Source organism: Lycorma delicatula, chromosome 1 (assembly GCF_047948215.1).
Source record: "Lycorma delicatula isolate Av1 chromosome 1, ASM4794821v1, whole genome shotgun sequence".
Lineage (NCBI taxonomy): Eukaryota > Metazoa > Arthropoda > Insecta > Hemiptera > Fulgoridae > Lycorma > Lycorma delicatula.
In genome coordinates this window covers 245,767,311-245,789,034 of record NC_134455.1, presented here as the reverse complement: position 1 = coordinate 245,789,034, position 21,724 = coordinate 245,767,311, and the positions used below count along the sequence as shown (strand labels likewise).

Sequence of the window (21,724 nt, the reverse complement as noted above, 5' to 3'; positions counted from 1 at the left end):
TTTAACAATAATTCAAGGATGGTTATAACGCGAGTAAATTAAATCCCAAGCGACACAAAAATTACCATCCGTTGGTGGTATATTTGACGTTAATATTTTAGGTTCATCGGTTAAACATTAATTTAAATAATGCAACGGTGTATGTCCGATAAATAGCTATTTTTTATAATTAAGCTTTCGAATAGATCTCGCAAATTTTTACATACGGCATAGACACCACTACCATGGAGTGAGTTGACGGAATCGATCACCTTCCAACCTTTTTCGAGATCTTTCGCCGGCGTGTTTATCTAAAAAACAGTTCCATTTTAGAACTGACAGAAAAGTATTGCTCCTCAATAAGCGCTACTTCATCATGATGCGCTTCATACAATCGTTTATTTCTAGTTGTTGAAAAGAATCAACGTATTTATTTCAATTTTCTTTTAAATATTCTAATCGCCTTCGAATTTCATACTCATTACCAATTTCAAAATTAAAATTATTAATAAATGTTTCTTTTCCAGTAATAAATGACTTTCACTTAATAAATGATTACACTGTTTTTTTCAATCTATCTAAGTCTTTCTTTTTCATCGTAACTAATTATTAATTACAAGCGTGCGAATAAAATAATAAATAAAAATATTAATATTATTACGTAGAACTAAGAATTACGCAATAAGACAGAAAAAAATAAACATGAAAAAAATGATTTGATAATAAAGAAATTATAAATTAAATCGGTAAGACGATAATTTATAAATGACAAGAAACTAAGGATAAGGTGAGCTCTAGTCACTAATATACTGATAATAGTAAACATAGAAGTGGCTGACCTTAGGATTGCTGATAAGATGGTTTGGCGATGATACCACGCGGAAAATCAGTCGATTACTCTCTCTCTTTCTCTCGACGAAAATCGCACTTTCCCGGCCATGACGAACTGGTGATAATATTTGCGATGTTTTAACTTCAAAAAATAATTTCTTAAAATATTAAACAACTGCTAACTAAATTCTTGCACATCCAAAAAATAAACCATTATAGGTTATTAGTTCGCTATGCACACAACGATTTATAATCTATTAATCATCCGAATATTTATGACTCATATATCCGGCCCAAAGGGGGACCAGTGAGTTATAAAAATTAATAATAATTTTACGTATATGAAATATGTCAGAGCCTACTAGGATTCCTACCTAAGGCCATCCTGATAATAGATAAAGAAAGCTATCAAGATGCTTGTATGTCGGTGATGTAACATTTATGTTTATTATAATTAAATTACTGTTCAAGAAAGTATTTATTATGTTATTCATATAATAGTGTTCAATTATAGCTAAAGTTTTGACATAAAATTTTAATTTTGTTGCGGTTTTTTTATTATCTTTTTTATTTCTTTAATTATTTTAATTAACTTTAATTATTAATTTCATTAATTAGTTTTTATAGGTATACAGCAGGATTTATTATTTTTTTCTATAAAACTTTGTATTTAATGAAGACAATCCATAAATTTCGTAAAAATCAGAAAATGATTAAAATGAGAAACGATAGTCAGAGAAATGACTGGACAAGCACCAAAAATTTGTTGTTTAAGCCTACTGTGATAACCATACCACGCCGATTAAACTGTACGCGTTGCTTCTATCCAGTATCAATTTTAATAATTTAAATTTTGCTTTTATATATTTGTACGATTTTCAATGTACTTAACCATTGAAATCTGTGTATTAAGGGGTGTAATAACATTTTTGTATAAAAGTGTAATATTTATCAACAATGTAGCTGTTGTTAGTAATATTTTACGTGTTCATACATATTTACAAGAAAAATAATAACAAATTTATTTTAAAAAATAAAGTATCAGAACAAAATATATAACAGAAATGATGGACATACAATATTACATGTCTATTTATTTTATAGATGCAAATTATAAAATAAAAACTCAATGTATAAAATTATCACAACCTCCACGCAAATATCAGGAGGCGGTCCGCCATGTTTGAAAAAATTGTAGAACAAAACAAAATTGAATGCAAAAATTTAAATAATTTCGATTTAATTAAAATTTACTTCGGTACATTAACAATTAAACTAAGTATAAAGTACGTATTTTTATTACTGTATTATTCATTTTCCTGATCAATTTAAATTCCGCTTATATAAAAGAAAACGATCTGTTAGACATCAATTTCTGCTTAAATTTTATTTCTGCTTCTAACAAAGAATTCCCCCTTTCACAAATGCCACTTCTTTTTATCCCATACCTTTAAGTGAAGAATTCATATTGTATTTTTAAAATAGTTCTTTACACACTCTCACAGAGTCGAAAATACTTCGTGTCCTTTTTGTAATTTCTTATGTTCTTTTCACGAACAATCTTCATACTGCCGTCTTACTAGGTAATCTATGGTAGATCTGGGAATGTAATACCTATAATTTTCCATAAAATCTTTCCAGGTATTATTAAAAGCAAATTTTTCAACTGTATGTTGCATATGATGTACGAACATTTAGGTGGAAATTTATCAGTAATAGTTATTTTTCAGGGTTTGCAGAGCGTAGGACTATTATAAAACGTTAATATAAAAAAGAGCAGCTTATTTATTATATGCCGATCAGTAGAGTTTTTTTTTTTTTGTTATGTAAGGCAAATAAATCATTCGAATTTTACTTTTTGCTTTAATAATTAAAACAGTCAAGTAATTATGTAAATTGTTTTTAAAACAGATTGAACAAACCATTTAAGCGAATAAAATTTCTGTTGAAAAGCGTTGCCTTTGAGTAAGTAAACATTCGTATTTGCGTAGGTTCGTGTTAAATGGTTAATGGATTAATGTAAAGGAGAGAAGACAGTCTTTGTGTCAGATACAGTTTAAAAAATTGAAGGAAAAGTTATTTAACCTTTTACACGTTAACAGAAAAACAAACTGGAACGTAATTACACAGAAAAATTCGAAGAGAATAATGTAATAAATATTTATACAAAGACGAAAAGATTTTACAATATTATTGATTTATGAGGTGAATTTAATAACGTTATAAATTAAAAATATTTTTGGTAAGTGTTATAGATTTCACCTGCAAATGTGATCATGATATCAAATCCGAGGCTTGTGTAAAGGTTTTCAATAAACTTCTTAATATCAACGGGAATTATTTGTCATATTTGGTTAATAGAGAGAGGTTAAGACAGATTTTATTTTTGAAGAGTTGCAGATTAGAAAAGAAAGTCGGAAATAAAGTTAAACAATAAAATTCCACTTCTAGACAATATTCCTGGAGAATTTTTCAATCATGTGTCAATGGAATATTTACAGTTAGCTTTCGATTTATTTTTAAAACATTAATAAAGGAACTATTTATGAATTTTTTAGAAGTGTAACCTTTTCTTCGGTTATAGAAGATTCTTTAGACTTAATACATAATTACAAAGATGAATTGATAACTACAAAGAATTTAGCAATGGTCTGGAAAAAACTGCTAAATTATTTACAGGTACACAAAGTTTAGGAATTTGTCAAACTTGTAATATAAAGCACGATTTTCAAAGAGGATGTTTGCTACCAGTCTTTAATTAATCTGGCTGATTTATCAAAGATTTGAAAACGAGACTGAAAAAGATTTGATCAAATGAGCTCCTTTATAACTTGTGTTCACCAAACTAGGTTATAAATTGTTATTTACATGAAAATACAAAATCTCGTATTAGCTTTTCTTTTATTAAATCTGCAGTTACAAAAGAATTTCTTCCTCCTTCATCATTGTTTTCTACTTTATACAGTTCAAAGATGTGGTTGATGAAAGTGGATTGATTTTTATGTTGGGGTATTACTACACGACGAGAGCGGTTTGAAAAATTCCGTGCTTAAGAAATAAAACACAAGATTTTTAGACGTTGTTTTATAATTTTTTAACGTGAAGTTTCAACTTAATAGATTTAAACCAAAACCTTAAGGTGGTTAGCATGGTGCGGCATGCTGATAGGAACACTAAAAAGAAATTAAAGATTGGACTCGCTGAACTACAGGTGTTAATGGAAGACCTGAAAAGTGCGGCATGTTGTAGATCTGGCGGTAGACAGGAAGAATGCAGCTGTAAGGTTCGTCTTTGGAGCATTTAAGGTGCTCGGGCAGTTTTAAGGCGGGGCTTGTTTTTACTGAGTGCACCAGACCTATGGTGATTCTTGGCGAGAGAGTAGTGGCGGGGGGGGGGGGACCGACGAGTATATGTGGTGGTTGTTGACTTCTCGAAGGGTAAGGAAGCAGCAATGCGTGATTTTTATCGTGCCTTGCAGGAGATAAACGCCATCCCGCAGCTTTCCTAGTGTATCAGCGTGTCGGGTAACTCGTTGAGTAAGTGCCTAAGGAAGGTTATGGAGTACATTGCAAGGCGGGCGGACTGTAAGTACTCCGTCACAGAACAGTCGGATAGGGGCTGATAGGGGAATAGTGCTGATAGGGGCATGAAGTGTGCAGGAAAGAGTCTGCACAGTACCGCACATTAATGGTTCGAGCTGATTAAGTATGATTCAGAAATGAAATGATTATATTTCTTTTTTATGTTAATGATTATATTTCGTGCTCTTTTTTCGTTATTTCTTTATAAAACAAATCATAATATTATCCGATGATTGAAAATCTAAATGTTTTCACAAAACAGAGATTTTTTAAAGGAATCAAAATTTCTGTAAATCTAATAACAGCAAGTGACAATAGGTTTTCGAATGTAGAACGTTAATAAGTTACAAAGCAGAAAGAAAAAGCTTCGATAACACTGACAGAACTCAATGTACGAAAGAAAATATTCAGATATGTGCTTTAAATTTTATATTTGGCTCTTCATGAAAAAAACAACGAATATGTTGATGAGATGTTAGCAAACGAGTTATGGTAACGGAAATCGTCCAAAGATTTTATTTTAGAGAAACGATCCATCTTGTCGTAATTGGCAAGGGCAAGAAAGATCTTGGTTTAGGAGTGGCACATTTTTCATGTAAAAAAGAAAAACAGTTTTTTTGAAGAGCAAAAGATAACGATGAAGTTAATTATTTTTCCCAACTTTAATAACTCATCGATTAAAGTAAATATTCAGTTTTATTAATTGAGCTCTTCTTTCTACGTACGTCGAATATATAAACCAATTGTATTTTGTTATTGTTGTCGTTGCTGAAGTTGAATACAACTTCTACAACATTATTCTATTTTCTTTCAAAAGTAATCTGGTGAACATAATGTACAACATTGCCAAAAGAGCAAATCCGTTGTACTGTACATCAAAGGTTGTGTAGCTACCTACTGAAGGGATGATCAGCAAATTTGTCATTATTCGCATTAAGTGAATAATGAATTGTAATTATAAAAGGAATTTTGATAAAATGTTACAAAATAAAATTGTAAAAAAAAATGTTTAAACCCTTCTAAACCTAACACATCGAAACAGTGAACAGATTTTCTGCGCCAAAACTCAATGTGTTATTTCAATAACACATCTTTAGTACTATTTTAATTTAAAAAAATAACCCAGGAATTACAATAAATAAGTTTTAATTATTTGTATAAATATATATTTTTTTAATGTAAATCATTAAATTGTAATTAAGTATTTAGGAATATTTATAAACATTTTAAAAATAAATGCGCAAAAAATTTCAAAACCATAATTACATTTTTTCCATTAGTGTGTGTTTGCAAGCGCGCGTGCGCGTACATATATATATATGTGGGGATTTATGTATGTGTGCATATCTATGCGGGTACAAATGTGCACAAACGGAAATGAGAAAGCGTAAAACTCTTTTCGTTGTTTTTTCTTTCTCGTAAACAAACAAAATACTTTGTAGATAAACAAAAGATTGTATGGAATTACAAAAACTATTTGAACAAATTATAGTTATCATGTGAATTTAATTTATTATTTACCAGTTTTGTAAGTTTCTACTTTTTCAAGTTACGGTTGTAAAAAATGAAATGGAAGTATCTTCAATCGGAAATTTCAACATTTTTTATAGTCTATTCATACCGATATGGCCGGAAATTAGATAAGTGAAAAAACAAGGTTAAATTTTAACTTACTTGAACTACAATTATTTTATAGATGTTATAGAGCTAAGAAAGTTTATGTACCAAAAAGGCAACAATCGCGTTTTTTAAACTTACAACTTCGTAGCACTTAAAAAAGTACAAACAGTAATTGACTAACGCATTACACATCCATTCGCCAATCTATAGTTGTTTGTTGGTGTTCCAACAATTCCACCCATAAAATAGTTCTTCCTTATATTTTTCCTCCAAGAGGAATTTGTTGCAGTTGATAACAGCCATCAATGACGACTATATTAATATTATTAAGCAGCGGTAGAAATGAAATATTCAAAATAAAAATTACAACCAATTAGACCAGAAACAAACAATAAGTAACTAGATACTGACTGGTTTAAAATGAGTTTGAAGGAAGTCGGTCTGGATATGTGATGTTCACCGATAAAAGTTTAATTATCGGTTTTTCTATATATTTTTTTTCTTTATCAAACTATCTATGCTTTCTTTTTTCCCATTAGTGTTTCATATCACTATTCTTCTGACGTCAAATTACTAAGAAATATATTTCTACAGTTTCTTTATTAAAAAAAACATTATTTTTTGTAAAATGTTTTTCTTTTTAGCAAATAATTTTATATAGATATTTTTTTACTTTTAAGTACGAATATTATGAATAATTTTTATTGTATACTATAAAAACTGTATAAGTATGCGTCACTATTGGTAAAGACATCATGATCTTCACCGCCAAAATCATCATTACTTTATAGCATACACTGTATTTCACGTTTTTTAATTGATTGAGAGTGTTACTTTTTTCAACCTAGCTGTTAGGTTAAGTGAATAAATTAATGTCAGCCTACAATAATTAAAATTACTCAAGAGAAACGTTTACTATTATTTAAAGATGATTTAAGTAATGGTAATCTGATCGCCACTCCGCCGATCTCCGCGGTGGAGTGGTATTGTCTCGGCCTTTTTTCCGAGGTCCCGGTTTTAAATCCCGGTCAGGAATGGCACTTTTTACGCGCTACAAATTTTCCATTTTATATTCCCATGCACAAGCTTCAAGCTTATACGGCGAATTAATCATACCAAAATATATAAATAAAAGAATAATAAAAAAACTTCTGACTAAATGATAAAAGATAAACAAAGAAACTCTGTGCTTCCAAAATTGTTATGCAATAGCCTGTCAAATTTATTAAAATTCCGGGCACACAAGTACCTTCCTAACTATATACAAAAACCTGCTTGTTTTAAGTATTATCATCCTATGACAACGATAACTGAATATAACAATTTTGTTTCAAGTAGTGCTTGTTCAAAAATTTAATAAAAAGATAAAATACCAAAACGTTTCTCACCTAAAAAGTTAATGTTTCACCTATTAATATTTTAGAAAACTAACTTATAGAAAGAAAATTAGAAAAGTTGTTAATGACTATTTGAAGATAATTATTCAGGTATAAACTTGAAATCACATACATTTAAGCCTAAAAAGGGTCAAGACATAATCAATTTGGGATTTCATTAAACTGAGGTGTTCAGAAATTAATTTCATCAGCTAACAGACTATTTTTATCTTTGTATCTTAACACACTTTTCTAAATTAGAGTGTTTATAACTTAAATGTTTTAGATTAATTGAAAGTATTATGGTACTTATATAAGTATATGGTCGCATATATATTTACATATTTGTATCAAAAATATATCACATATGTGTGAATCCATTTGTTTTAATTTGTCTTTTATTGCATCTTTTCAAACAATTTCAGTGATATTTTCATTTCAAACGCATTATTATACCCATCTGGATCTATCTGAATCTGAAATACGAATGTAACGGGATATTAAATACTTATTTCTTTATCACATTAGAATTCTAAATTAAATTAAGTTAGATGTGCATAATTACTTATCACGTATATTTTTTTGGTTACAATACATATAAGGATATCGGACGTCGTAAAAGAGGTTTTACCGTTTGGACGTTGTAAAAATCTCTTTTATTTATCTATAATATGCTTAATCCTAACAGCTATTTTTTTCAGAAAAAGGGATGTAAATAAAATTAAAAAAATTAGCTACATTAGATATTCTATAAAATATAATAAAACATTCCTTACCTTTCTGTTGAGTTATAACCTGATGAACAGCAGCTGAAACAGTACAAAATTTCTTTTCAAACAACATTATACAACACTTTTTCAGTTGTTTTAATTGTAAAATTTTAAAGGTTTAAAAACATTTTAATAAATGCTTTGTTACTGTTTTAGACCCCACATAGCTACGTTAATTTAAAATGTTAGTTATATTTTTTAACGGATAAAGTTTGAAAATTCACTTAATTATCTTCATTTCATAAATATAAATGAGAAGGCTCAAACATTCTAAAATAAAAAGCTTTGTGTGGTTTAATCAAAAGAATGATGATATCTTTAATATCATGAAGCCTTAAAACCAGACAAAAGTTAAATTTAAATAAATCACGTGAATTAAGGATGAATTTTCAGTTTTTTCAAAGTAGAGAACATATTCATAAAATACTGTTTCACTATGGATAATAGTATATCAATTAGTCTTTTACACTCTATGATCAATTTTTCCGTACGCCTTTTTAATTTATGAATATTTAAAGAATTTTACAAGATATGGGAACCAATAAATAAATTTTCATGAGTTAAAGAAGAATTAAATTTAAGAAATACTCCTACGTCGAAACGATCTATTTTTTTAATATAAAATTACTAATTAAGGTGTACTGTAGGCCACTTTAGAAACTAGCTATGCAAATATAAATGGTCGTCATTTTTGTTAGGGTTTTAGCAAAAAGTGATATACGCCAAAAAAGTTTTTATTCGACGTTTTTTTAAAATTATATATTATAACCTACATTTCCCTAAAAATATTTGAGTCTCCTCTCGTAGGTGTCCCCGTGGGTTTGGGGTGTGTTGGTTTCATATGGAAAAGAGATTGTTGGACGTAGAATCATTTTCTAAATTTATTTTTTCTATGTTTATAGACTGAAATTTGATTTAATGTCTCCTACACTTTATTGATAGCCATTATGTAGAGCGTATATAAAAATATACATGCTAATTTAAAAATAGAAAAACCTTAATGTCTTAAATCAGACAACATTACATACATCAGCTGCAGTAGAAAGGACACGTTTCATAGATGCTTACTCTAAGATTAATAATGTTCACCATATAGCCAGGCTTTATGGTAGTCAGAGTTAGGTGTAGCTTTTAGAGGTGATATCAATTGTGGAGTAGTTGCGCGGTATCCAGTAAGTACGAAGTATTTATTTAACCTGATATTTATTTTTTTTAAATATATCTCTTATATAAATAGAAGTAAAATTCTTGTGATTTCAATAGCATATTCGTAATGAAGCTCTCAGTGTGCCTTGGTACAAAAGTTGATCAATAATTTACTTACTAATTTAACTTAAGTAAATTAATTAAATTTAGCTCTACAAATTACAATGAGTTTAAAATTAAATTTAATAACTACTTACATTTCTAAGAAAAATATGTAAGTGCGCAAACAATCTTTGTCTTACACAAAAGTACTAAAAATTCTAAAACAGAATATTCACTAATAATTCCTGGAAAATCGCAGTCAAATACAAATCATCATACTCTGCTTCGTAAATTTGAATTTACTGCATTTCATATTAGAACATGTTTAGTTCAGTTACAATTATTTCATAATTGAGTTGTATTTAAAATCTCGATACTGATTTTAAATCCTATTTCCGAAAGAGAATTACGAATTTAATACAGTTGTAGGAAATACATAAAATGAAGTTACTGTGAATGTTATAATACTTTAAAGTTAACAATTTAAAATTAATATTGTTATAGGAAGTAACTTAAAAATTAAACTTGTAGTAGTTTGTAACATCTCAGTTAATTTTAAAACATTATTTGATTACTGCTTCTTAAAGAGTAACTGATTTTATTTTAAACATATTAGAAAATGAATTCCTATATCCCTCGTCTCCTTATCTGTTGTCCAAACTTGAAAACTTATTATGCTAAGCCATTAATATGACTTATTGTATTTTCAGTATTGGTTATCCAGACGAAATTGCAATGAAAAAAGTAAACGCCATGTTGCATTATCCAATCATTCCTTTTTAATGATTTTATCATTTCATAAAGATTTCGGATAAAAATTGTATTTTCACAAAAAATAGCGTTATATAAAGCACGAAATTTTCTACACAGTAATTTAAGTACAATGAGATACAGCTGAGATCGTTTAATCATACTAATATTTTCTCTAATGTATACCATATTTAAGAGTATCTGTTTGGTTAGTTCTGAAAATATTTTAAGTAATCTGTGAAAATAATCCACTTATAGATATATAGAATCCACTTATATAATATATAATATAATCCACTTATATAGATATAGGAACACGATATGGGAATAAATAAATCTTCTTTGCTTAATATAAATTTAATTCTGGACATCGAGCAGCTTTACGATCAATTCACTGGAGGAACATTGAATAAACATGAAAATAACTTACTAGATACATTTACATTAAAATTCTTGAGAGAATTGAATTTAATCACCAGAAATATGAAAATCACAATAAAATTTAGCAATGAAACAAGGACTAAACAATATTTTTAATTTATTTTACCATTTGCATTTTATTATTTTTATTTTATTAAAAGTAAAGGAGGTGACTTGATGGATAATTAATTATTTCCGGCGATTTACACGACATTGATTCGATTTGACACGATCATAGCTTGTGACAACGAATATATTTTATTAAAAACTTTTAGAGAAATGGAAACAAGTGAAAGGAGTAGGATATTAACGTGGGCCTTTCATTAAATTTAAATATGAAATAGTTCAAATAAAAATGGAAATGTAATCATGTTTTTTTTTCTTCTACAAAGTTTATGCCATAACCGAAACAATTTGTTGGTGACCTGATATAAGATACAAATCATTGCTCAAAATACCACAGTCAATTTCAAAGTAAAAAGTAGACTAGGTCTACTAGGCTTATTATGGAAAATGTAATCTGAAATGGTTTCCAGGTACCATTCTCGTACAGTCAGAATCCTGTCAAACATCGCCATGCCGTGACCACCGAAACACCACTGCAACTACTGAATAGAGAAATCTCCTCCAAAATATAGAATAAATTTGAACTTAAAGAAACTAATATTTGCTTTAATCGATAAAGTGGATTAATGAATAGGCGATAATTAATTTAAACTTTATAAAAAATTAATTTGCTTTCTCCAACTTTATGAATTTTTCACATTCTTTTTGTAATATTTACAGTTAGGTTACCCAATTTTGTATGGGAACTTAACTATATAAAAAGAAAAATATTAAAAATATATCCACTATTTTTAAAGTTAAACCATGTAGAAGTTAGAAAAAACTCTTGGGCAATTCTGCGCAATAAAACCGAATTTTCGTTTTTAACGCCCTCAATATTTCGCAGTCAGAAACGCACTGATTTTCGCAGTACAGCACACTACATACGTTCGATTAACGAGTAGACCCTATACACAAGCATCAAGTTTCTACTCGCTCACCATTGTGACTTACTGCATAAACGCATATGCAAAATATACTCAGTCAACATAACCTCAAATGTTTTTCGATCTTAAATTGAGCGTAATTCACCACTCATAATCAAAGTTTCACAATGTGTATATATGTTTTATATAAAATCCAACCAAAAACCGGAACCCTAGAAATCTAACCTTCTTGTATGGTTCAACCGCTTCACTAATAAAATCAGTTGAGGGTCGATATGTTCCCTCATATCGACCCTCGATAAGGCGAAAAGATGAATACAGTCATTTTACACCACCATTCCAAACGGGTTGATATGTTTTGTAGCAGCCTCTCAAATAGTTAATGTTCTACAAGCAACGTAAATTGAAAAATCATCTACAAATAATGAATACATAACAGTTTGCAATAGCATTTATGGCTACAGCAAACAAGCTAACAGTTACGACACTTCCCTACGGTATTCCCTTTTCTGGTTTGAAATTTTTCAATAATACCGTCGACAGTATTCAGAATCTCCTTGCAGAGATTCCCATGTATACCCTATTCTTGCAGTGTATATAGGATCCCTCTCCTTCAGTCCGTGTCGTATACCTTTCTCGTATCAAAAAATGCACCACCCAGGAGTTGGTGAAGTAGGAAGGCGATTCGAATAACAAATTTTAGTACAACTAAGCCACATTGCAATCGGTGCAATTAGGACCTTTCTCTCAAGATACTATCTATGGGAATGTAACTTAAAGAGCGAGATTTATCTTTATTGGATTTACAACATTTGTGTTTGTACTTGAGCTAGGGTTTCATGTAATTGGGTTCACTCTGTTACCCAGAGGACATTGTTTAAGGCTCACTGCGTTGAGCCATCCACCCACCAGTTTCCACCTTGGGTTTCGGCTGTGTTTCGTAAGGTATCGCAGCACCACCGAATATAAATGTAAGAAGTATTAGTGTAAGTTGTTGTTGTGTTGGTGGGTAAGGGTATATATTGTAATTTTCTTTGTGTTTATGGTGTGGCGTACATGTATGGTGTAAAAGGTTCAGCAGCTCAATGGGTAGTAGGAAGAAAAGCTGCGTAGGCTAGAGCCTTGGGGATGCCAATCCCTAAAGTCTTAAAATGTAAGACTCCCTGTCGGGGAACATAAGATACGGTTCAATTACCCAAATAGTTATAGTTGAGTATGGTTAAAAAGAATATCTAAATTAAGTTTAGTTTATAAGTTGAAAATAAATAAATTTATACCCTGGTGAGCGGGGGCCTTCCCGCTCACCAACTGAACATCCGGCAAGGCAAGTCGGCCCGCCGGTTGGATTTTTTACTTTATGTCTGCCTCTAATCCTCAGCGAGGAGACTCCAGATCCAGCAATGCCGTAACCTTCATCCACACTCTAGGGGCCGGGTCTCGGTCTTTTGAGTGTCTTATGCCTGAAATGGGGAGTCCCCAAGGAGATCCCCCAGCGGGACTTTGGTCTTGACCCCCCCCCCCCCCCTAAAAGACGTCAGGTCCAGATACTCGTCGTCACATTTGAAAACCAAATCGACTGTAAACTAACCTATGAGTAAGAATGACAAAATATTCATAACTAGCATCTACCCTCGGCTTTGCAAGCGTACTTTTAATATTGCAGCTACAAACAAATATCTTCTTTAACAAAAAATAAAATATAAGAGTTTCAAAATCAGTTCAGTAGTTTTGGCGTGATTGAGTAACAAACAAAAAATCTTTCAGATAATATTCAGACAATATTAGTAAGATTTTATAAAATAGGGATTCTCCACGTTTATTCTTATCCGTAATAATTAATAAATCAGAATTGTTTTGCATTGGTAAATGAAACCGATAAAAAATTGAATGGTAATTTATTTATTTAAAGATTTCACAGAAGGGAAGGATCATGATAAGATAGAAAACATACTTTTTGTTAATGAAAAGTCAAAAAACAAAAGATTCTCACTAATTTTTTTAGAACTTTTTGTAATTAGGTTTATTATGCAAGGATTATTTATGTATTAAATTATTAATTTCACCCATAACACCTTGTTTCACAAATTGACAAATTTTACAAAGTATTAATTTACACATGGCCAGATATTACAAAAATCTCATATCTATTCCAAAATTGTCTGTACCACTACACAGTCTATTTCACATGAATTGAATCTTGTTTTCAAGACCCAGTTAATCAAATGACAGTTGTGTTATTAGGGATGCTACGCTGATCAAATCGTTCATATAGGTGCTTCTAATGCACATGTGCTCAAATAACAGTGAATTCTGTGGTAGACTGTTATATAAAAGTGTTTAATTTGCAAATTCGTTAACAAATTTAAATTTTCAAAACTACTTCAAACGTGAAAAAAGCTTTTCAATGATTTTTTCATTCATACTTTGTTAACAGTAAGAAAAAAATTTGATATGAGAAGCTATGATTTTGTAAATAAAAAGAATAAAACTATATCTACGTGTAATTTATTGCAAATAAGAAATCAACTTCGCAGTTTACTCTTTTATTTTATTAAGAACTCTGTTAAACCATAAGAAAAGTTTAGTATTGCTTCCGTATATATATGTATGATATTTTTTTAAATGGTTGTCCAAAAATAAAAATAAACACTAACTTATATTTTTTGGGCTTTAGCAACAAAAAATCTGAAAATAGTTCTAGAATAAAGATAAATTTTCAAATCTTGATGAAGATATAGATTTATTTCAATCAATAAAAACGATTTCCGGACATGGTTTCAGGCAATTTTAGGTTAATTCCAAAAATAAAAATTATGTTTGCTCAGATTAAAAGTTCATTTAAAAAAATGTTATCAGTTATAAGAATGTATGAAGACTGTAAGAATGCATGCCAAAAGACTTTGATGCGTGATGATAGAAAAGGAAGTTATTGAATGAAAATCCAATTGAATTCAAACTTTTATGTCATAACAGTACAATGAATTCTTGTCATTGTTCGCAGTTGTACAACATCCATCGTATCGCAGTTTTTCATGCTCTCAATCTGCATTTAAATTACAAATATCTTACTAAAAACACAAAAGAATGGAAATTTGTGTTGTTTTTCATTTTTAATTAGAAACCGCTGAAGTAGTTGTTATTTCTGAAAATTAAAATCTTTTAATCCACCCAAAAAAAAGAAGAAAAATCCAAAATCTTATACTGAACTTAGTATTCAAAGTAATAATAAAAAAAGGCTTTGCTTCCATATTTTTTTACAGAATAAATTTTTAAAACTAATAAAATGAAAAATAACTACAAAAATGTGTTAAAATAAATTGATACATATTCATTAAAGAAAAAAAGTATCTTTAAATATTCAAATCTTCATTATCTATTTATAAGTAATTACTGTCCATTATTTGTTAAAGATTTTCAACTATTCAAATATTTATACAAATTACTTGAACTTTGGAAACTAGACCCGTTTTTTTATGGGTATAGGCCTCCCTCAGGTTTTCGTTATTTGTCACTGCCTTTTGGTATCTTCATCCACTTCAGACCTGCGATGTTCTCATTCCATCTGCTCCTTTGTTTGCTTTTCGACTTTCCTTGACCTCCAGCTTGGTTCCCTTTCCATCACCTTTTTAGTATATATGCCGTCCAATTGTCTAGCGATATGGCTGGCTCACTTGCAGTTCAATATTTTTATAACTCTTCTAATTGTGTTAATGATTTAACAGTTGTATGTTTTTTAACTTATTAACTTTTAAGACACTTTGCTGAGTTTGTAAATGAGAGAGGAACAGTTTTGGATCCTGATTGGAAAGCCGCAGTAGGATACCGTTATCATCGGCGGAAATGCTGCACGGATGCCCGCAATCATGCATTGTTGTTAGCAGCCTTATGTGTTTGTTTATCGGTAAACATTTAGTCGGCAGAGGTGTAGCTAGTTCGTCTTCTCATTCAGATAATCTTTTGTCCCAGGCTGGGCGCCAGTTGTAGCCGAATTACTCTAACGGTATTTCACTCCTTAAAACTTTGTGGTAGTTCTGAAAACATTACGGTTTTTGGAGCGGTAAAAATACCTTTGTGTGTTTGAAGAGGTAGAACTGTGATGGGTTGTTGGGTCTGGAAGCTGGTTTCCGTCGATATCGGCTCGGCTGCAGTCGGAATGTAGCAGCTAGTCCATTGGATTCAGTATAAGCTGTTATATACAGCTAATTATTTGTATTTAATAGAAAAAGTAAACTTTGTTAAAATTAGTAATGAATATACGAAACTTAAATTCTTCTGTTTCATTACCCCTTTCTTAGGATTTTTTTTTCGTTCCTTTCAAAAGAATAAATAAATTTGGAACAATAAAACAATTGGTACTTGTTACGTTTTTCGATTCTATTACTTTTTGTTTTCACAAACGTAAATACCAATAGAGATTTCTCGTAAAGATGAGTTCACACATTCATAAATTTGTCAGATCACAAGGAGAATATGCGAACTTTCAGATTATGGTTATCCTCCTTCTCCTTTTGTTACTGGAATAGTTGCACTACCCAACTCACTCGAAAATACGAAGTTAGCTAAATTCCGCGTGGTTATGTTCCCTACTGCATTGAAGTTCTTTTGCTTTGAGCAAGAACATACACCTTTTTATATCCTTATTTACTAGAAATATATAAAATCCTTTTCTCAGTGCCACAGAGTATCTACAATGTATACCTTTTCTACCTTTTGCTTTTTTACGTAACATATACTAGCTAACATAGGCACTATCAAAATGTAGTATACTGATGTAGTTTATAACTGAAATTTCTACAATGTTTATTTTTGAGCATAAGTAATACGTACGAGTAAAAATGAGTGTTTGGTATCAATTCTTAACAGCTCAATATTTTTATTGAAACTTGAAAATTGATTTGGTCTTGACCCTTATTTAAAATTAGATTATACAGCAATAAAAAAATAACCCTGTGGCACCATAATCCTCTACGTTAGAAAGTTGTTTTTTGCATTTTACTTATTTAAACATCATTTTGGAAACAAACTAAGAACATAAATTAGTGAATATAAAATTATTAACATATATTTTTCATAAATTTGAAATTTTTTATGCTTTTACTATTGTGATTATCACGGCTGAGGATATAAAGGTGTGTAAAATTGGCTGCTATTTTGAATGTGTTAACATACCTAAAAAAACAATAAATAAAGTGGCTAATATTGATCAACAGGAAGCCTCTTCAATTTTTAATTAAAGTCATTGACAATGGTTGAAGGAGCAGAACAATAGAAAGTTTTCTTCAATTCCAGAAGCACCAGAAAAAAATTTGATCTCTTATTTTACGATTAATTCAAATATTAACCATTTTTTTAGGCTTTATGAATTCATATTCACTCTAACCGCGCGTGCACCTTTTTAACAGACTGTTAATTTGGCAACGTGATAAATTAAACTTTTATTTCTGCATGATTATACAGAGCCCTGTAATGCTACGTTTTTTAAATCTTATTTCCTATCGATTTTATAATTATGATATTTCAAGACTTTTAAAATCACTTTTTTCACTTTGGAAGTGTTTTAACTGGCCATTTTGATTTCATTCAATCACTATATACTTAACATCATTCCTCAAATTGAGCTAGATAGTTTGATTTCTATTTCAGGGTGGGTTGTTGTTTTAGACCTATAGTGCTGTTAATGTATCTCGCGTTCGATTCCCAGGATGCCTTCACCTAGATCTCATCTTTCTACTTAAATCACATTTAAAACCATGTTCGAGATTGGAAAATCTAAAGAAAAATAAATAAACGTGTGAACTGCAGATTCGCACACATATCCCAACGCTTACAGTCAAGTAAAATCAAGTAAAACAAAACAGATTTTAAACCGGTCGAGATGGAGCTTTAAGAGAATAATAATGTTGCTTGTAACGAATAAATTTTTAATCTTAAAGTAAAGGAAATAGCTAGCAGAATCCTGTATATATATCTAGATTTGTTCAACGAACAGACAGAATGGAATTTGTTTCCATTAAATAACAAATAGCAAAACATTGTTACTGTTATTGAAATTACTTAATACAGTATACTAAAATTTTAATAAACTTTAAGACATATTAACTTAAGGAGTCAGACCATAAAAATTAAAAAACAAAGCCGATAAAAGATTAAAAATATAATGAAACTACTGTCCTATCTGTTTATGTAAAACAAATATTACCGAATGACTATGAGTGATGAACAAAATAGAAGTACTATCGCCAAGTGAAAATGAAAAAAAATATATAAAAAATCCTTATCAAACAGAACGATAGTTTGCCGTCGACACTCCTGAAACCAATAACAGTGAATACAATCGTCCAAAGTCTAAAAGGTTCACGTAAACAGTTATTTTAAATACTCAGAAATATATTTTTCAGTATTCTTTTTTCCCAATTGTAAATTGTATTGTAATCCGTGCCGCTGATCTTGACCTGCCAGATTCTGAGCCTTTTCCAGAATTTCTAAAAAAAAAAAAACTAACTAATCGTTTTAAATGATCTTCACAACAATGCAGAAAAAATGAAAAAATACTTGTTCGGCTAAGACTAAACCGGTCACACAAACTTAGGGTTCGCTTAGTAGGAAATTAATTCAAAAATATATAAGGACTGAAAATTGATGAACTGTAAAAAATAAAAAAATAATTAAATTTTAAGATAATGTCACGTGTTACTTTAAACATTAACGGGAAAAATGTAACTGAAAAAAAAATTGTTATTCTGGTAAGCAGTTCAAAATTTAATATTTGAATCAACATCACACAATAAAAGCCTAGAATTGAGCAGTAGGAATGTTACATTAATTGTTACATTTTGATAATATTAAATCTTTAAATATGGTAGTTGAAAACAATTTTGTTATAACTTTAAAAAATAAACATTAAAAACTGTTTAAAATTAAAAATTGTTTTCAAAGACGGACTTTTATGACAACTAAAATTTTTGTAAAATATTTCCATAATTTTATATGTAATAAAAATATCTTATTTAAAAGTTTTATGTTACCATATAAATTTTCTTCAAAGTTTTTAAAGAAAAAGCTAACCTGTTGATTATAACAGGAAAATTACTTGCTCACAAAAATCTTTGTAAAAACCCCTTTCCTTTTAGATTATACCTCCATTTTCTAAATTATATTTGGATTATGAAATGGGTTAGGGTATCTATTAAACAACTCTGTCAAAACTATTCAGTCATCCTGCAAAAATAACAATAAATTAAATAGTAAAGATCTGATAGAAAGTTTTATATTAATTCTATTTAACGAGGAATAATTTTGAAAGAGGAACAAGGGTTTGTGACCCATATCTTGTAATACGACGCTAAATGTATAGCATTCAATCTGTGTAAGTATTCTTTTACATACAATCCAGATAAGATATGTCAAATAATCCCTGGTCACCAATTTTTAGGTGGCAGATGGTCGTGGCCATTTGATTTTAAATAGTATGATGGCTGTGGATGGACGTAAGAGATAACCACAAAGTTAACATGTTTAAAGATTTATTCTTGTATGCAAGTTGATCATTTAAGGATGACAAATTTTCTTTGTTTGAAGAATGTAACATTTAGGAGATATATTACGATTAAAAATCAGTTCAGAATAAGAAGAAATAGAGAATGCGTAAAATAAGCCCAGTGACCGACGACAAAGGAATATCATACTTCAAATTAAATCTGTTTATAGATGCATTGGATGTAATAGCATTAATGAGGTAAGGAGAGAAATAAAGCGGAAATATCCGCTTTATTTCGCTTTCTGTTTCCGTTTGTTTGCTTTCCATTTTCTATTCATGAACAGGAAACTAGATGATAAATATATTCGTTTCCGTGATATATTAAATCATGACAAGTGGCAGAAATTTAGCTGTCTAAGTAAAACCGCAAAGTAATGAGGTCAACCAAAAGTTGAACCATCTAAATCTTAACAGATTCATCACAGGTATTAAGCTACAAAAAAAATCAGATTAAAAGAGATAGACGAACAACAGAGACATCAGGTCAGCAGAATATTATTGTTTTGAAATATCTGTTAGATCGTGGGGGTTTGATACTTGGAAGAAAGCACAACATTGACAAGATTGAAGCCAGAAATTATTTTTAGAAGATTGAATATTTCTTGAATAAAAGAATGAATTATTTTTTGATATGTATAATTTTAAAAATACTTATTATCTTAACAAAATATTATCTATAAACTTAACAATAGACTAATACAATTTATAGTTTACTGTGAAGAAGCTAAGAGTAAAAAAAAAAAAAAATGATGATCTATATTAAAATTATACTAATTAATTAAGTGCAGTATATTTTGTCATTCTAACTATTAATACTAAATAAAAATATATCAATAACAAATTTCAGTTCAGTTGAATTATAAAAATTTTAATTATGGTAAATAATAAATTTCTTTACAGCATACCCTACCCACTTATGGACCACTAAGAATTACAGAAGTAGATAAAACGAGAGTTAACAGATTAGATGAAACTCTAATGTCTTCATTTCCAAGCTTTCCTCTTTCCCAAGAGGGCAATTGCTGTAACCTTCATTTCAAAATCACACTGCAAACTAATAGATTCGTAGATCTATCTCTGTTAGGCTCTATTCCGTGCATTATTTCTGTCTCTCTTTATCCATCCATACCCAACATTTGCTCACTATCTCTCTCATTTTCGATCAGTTCTATTTCCTGGATTTCAAATAAGCTTTAGTACAATCTCATCAACCGTTAATGCTGATTGAACCATGCTTCAATTTGCAACTTCCTTGTTTGTTTTAGTTACCCTATTCAGAAAACCTTGTTTATATAAATGAGTTTAGAGTTGTAGATGAAACAACATTAAACACCCGTCCTTTAGATAGGTCAAGCTTTTGTTTCTATTGTTGTGTCTTAACAAAATAACAGAATACTCTAAATACTAACTATATAAATATAATTTTTTTTTTAAATAAACAAATTTATTAAATTAAAAATTCTTTGTATAATATTTAAAATATAATTAAATAAACGTTTCAAGTTAATTATTTAATGTAATGTGCTTTTTTATACATCTTTTGTAAAAGTTTTTTGTTTGCTTTCCTAACATTGTGATCATTAAATACATTTGCATAAATTTCTATTGTTATTACATTATTAACATATGATATCCTTTTGGGTATCATAGTGGCTTTTATTATTCTAAGTAAAATCTAGGGTTTAGGCCGGATCGCTCCACAGTTGATGCAGCCTCTTATGTTATGCGCTTTGCAGAACGGGCGACTAATGGTACCTGGCGGTCCAGGAATATCCCTGCTGTGGTTCTCCTGGATGTCAAAAACGCTTTTAATTCGATGAGCTGGGCGTCCATTTTCGGGGCACTTGAGAGTAAGGGCATCTCGCCGTACCTTTGGAGAATTATTCAAAGATACCTACAAAGTAGGAAGGTTTTTTACGAGTTGGGTGATCAGAAGCTGTTTTTCGACGTTCAGTGTGGGGTCCCACAGTGCTCTGTTGTTGAACCCATTCTGTGAAACCTCATGTATAACGGAGTACTGCGATTGCCATATCCAAAAGAAGTCTCTTCCATCGCTTTCGCTGACGACTAAGCGCTAGTTGTCGTCGCCAAGGTAGAGGCAGATATCATGTCGAGGATTAATCGGTCCATTGCAATGGTTAAAGCGTAGCACTCCAGTCAGGGTTTATACCTGGCTCCTCAGAAGACCAAAGCGGTGATATTGGCGGGAAGGAGACACCTCGAACCGATTCAGTTTGCGGTTAATGGGTATATCATCGTCCCGGAAAACGAAGTCAAGTATTTGGGCATCTGACTAGATCAGCGGCACTCTTATACCACGTACGTCGATCAAGTTGCAAAACAGATTGAGCGCACTGCTCGGGGTCTGAACAAGCTGCTTGCGAATGTTGGAGGACCTATAACGTCCAAACGTAGAGTTTACTCCCGTGTAGTGAACTCTATGCTATTTATTGTATGGACTACCAATGCGGCACAAAGCTTTAGATCATGCAAGGAACCGACATCGGTTAATGAGCGTGCAGAAGTGTATGGCTTTGAAGATCTGCGCAGTTTATAGTATAGTCTTAGCGGAGGCAGCTATCCTCCTCGCAGAGACCCCCTTCCATTGGATTACTTGCTC

At 30.4% G+C, this 21,724-nt stretch overlaps 1 protein-coding gene across 1 annotated transcript in view; it reads right to left on the bottom strand.

Moving 5' to 3' along the window:
- Neto (Neuropilin and tolloid-like) overlaps nt 1–21,724 on the bottom strand; it is a 763,546-nt gene that overhangs the window by 495,196 nt on the left and 246,626 nt on the right. Inside the window, exon 3 of the mRNA XM_075375170.1 lies at nt 8,164–8,196. Coding sequence (XP_075231285.1) covers nt 8,164–8,196 — 33 coding nt within the window. The remainder of the gene's footprint in view (nt 1–8,163; nt 8,197–21,724) is intronic.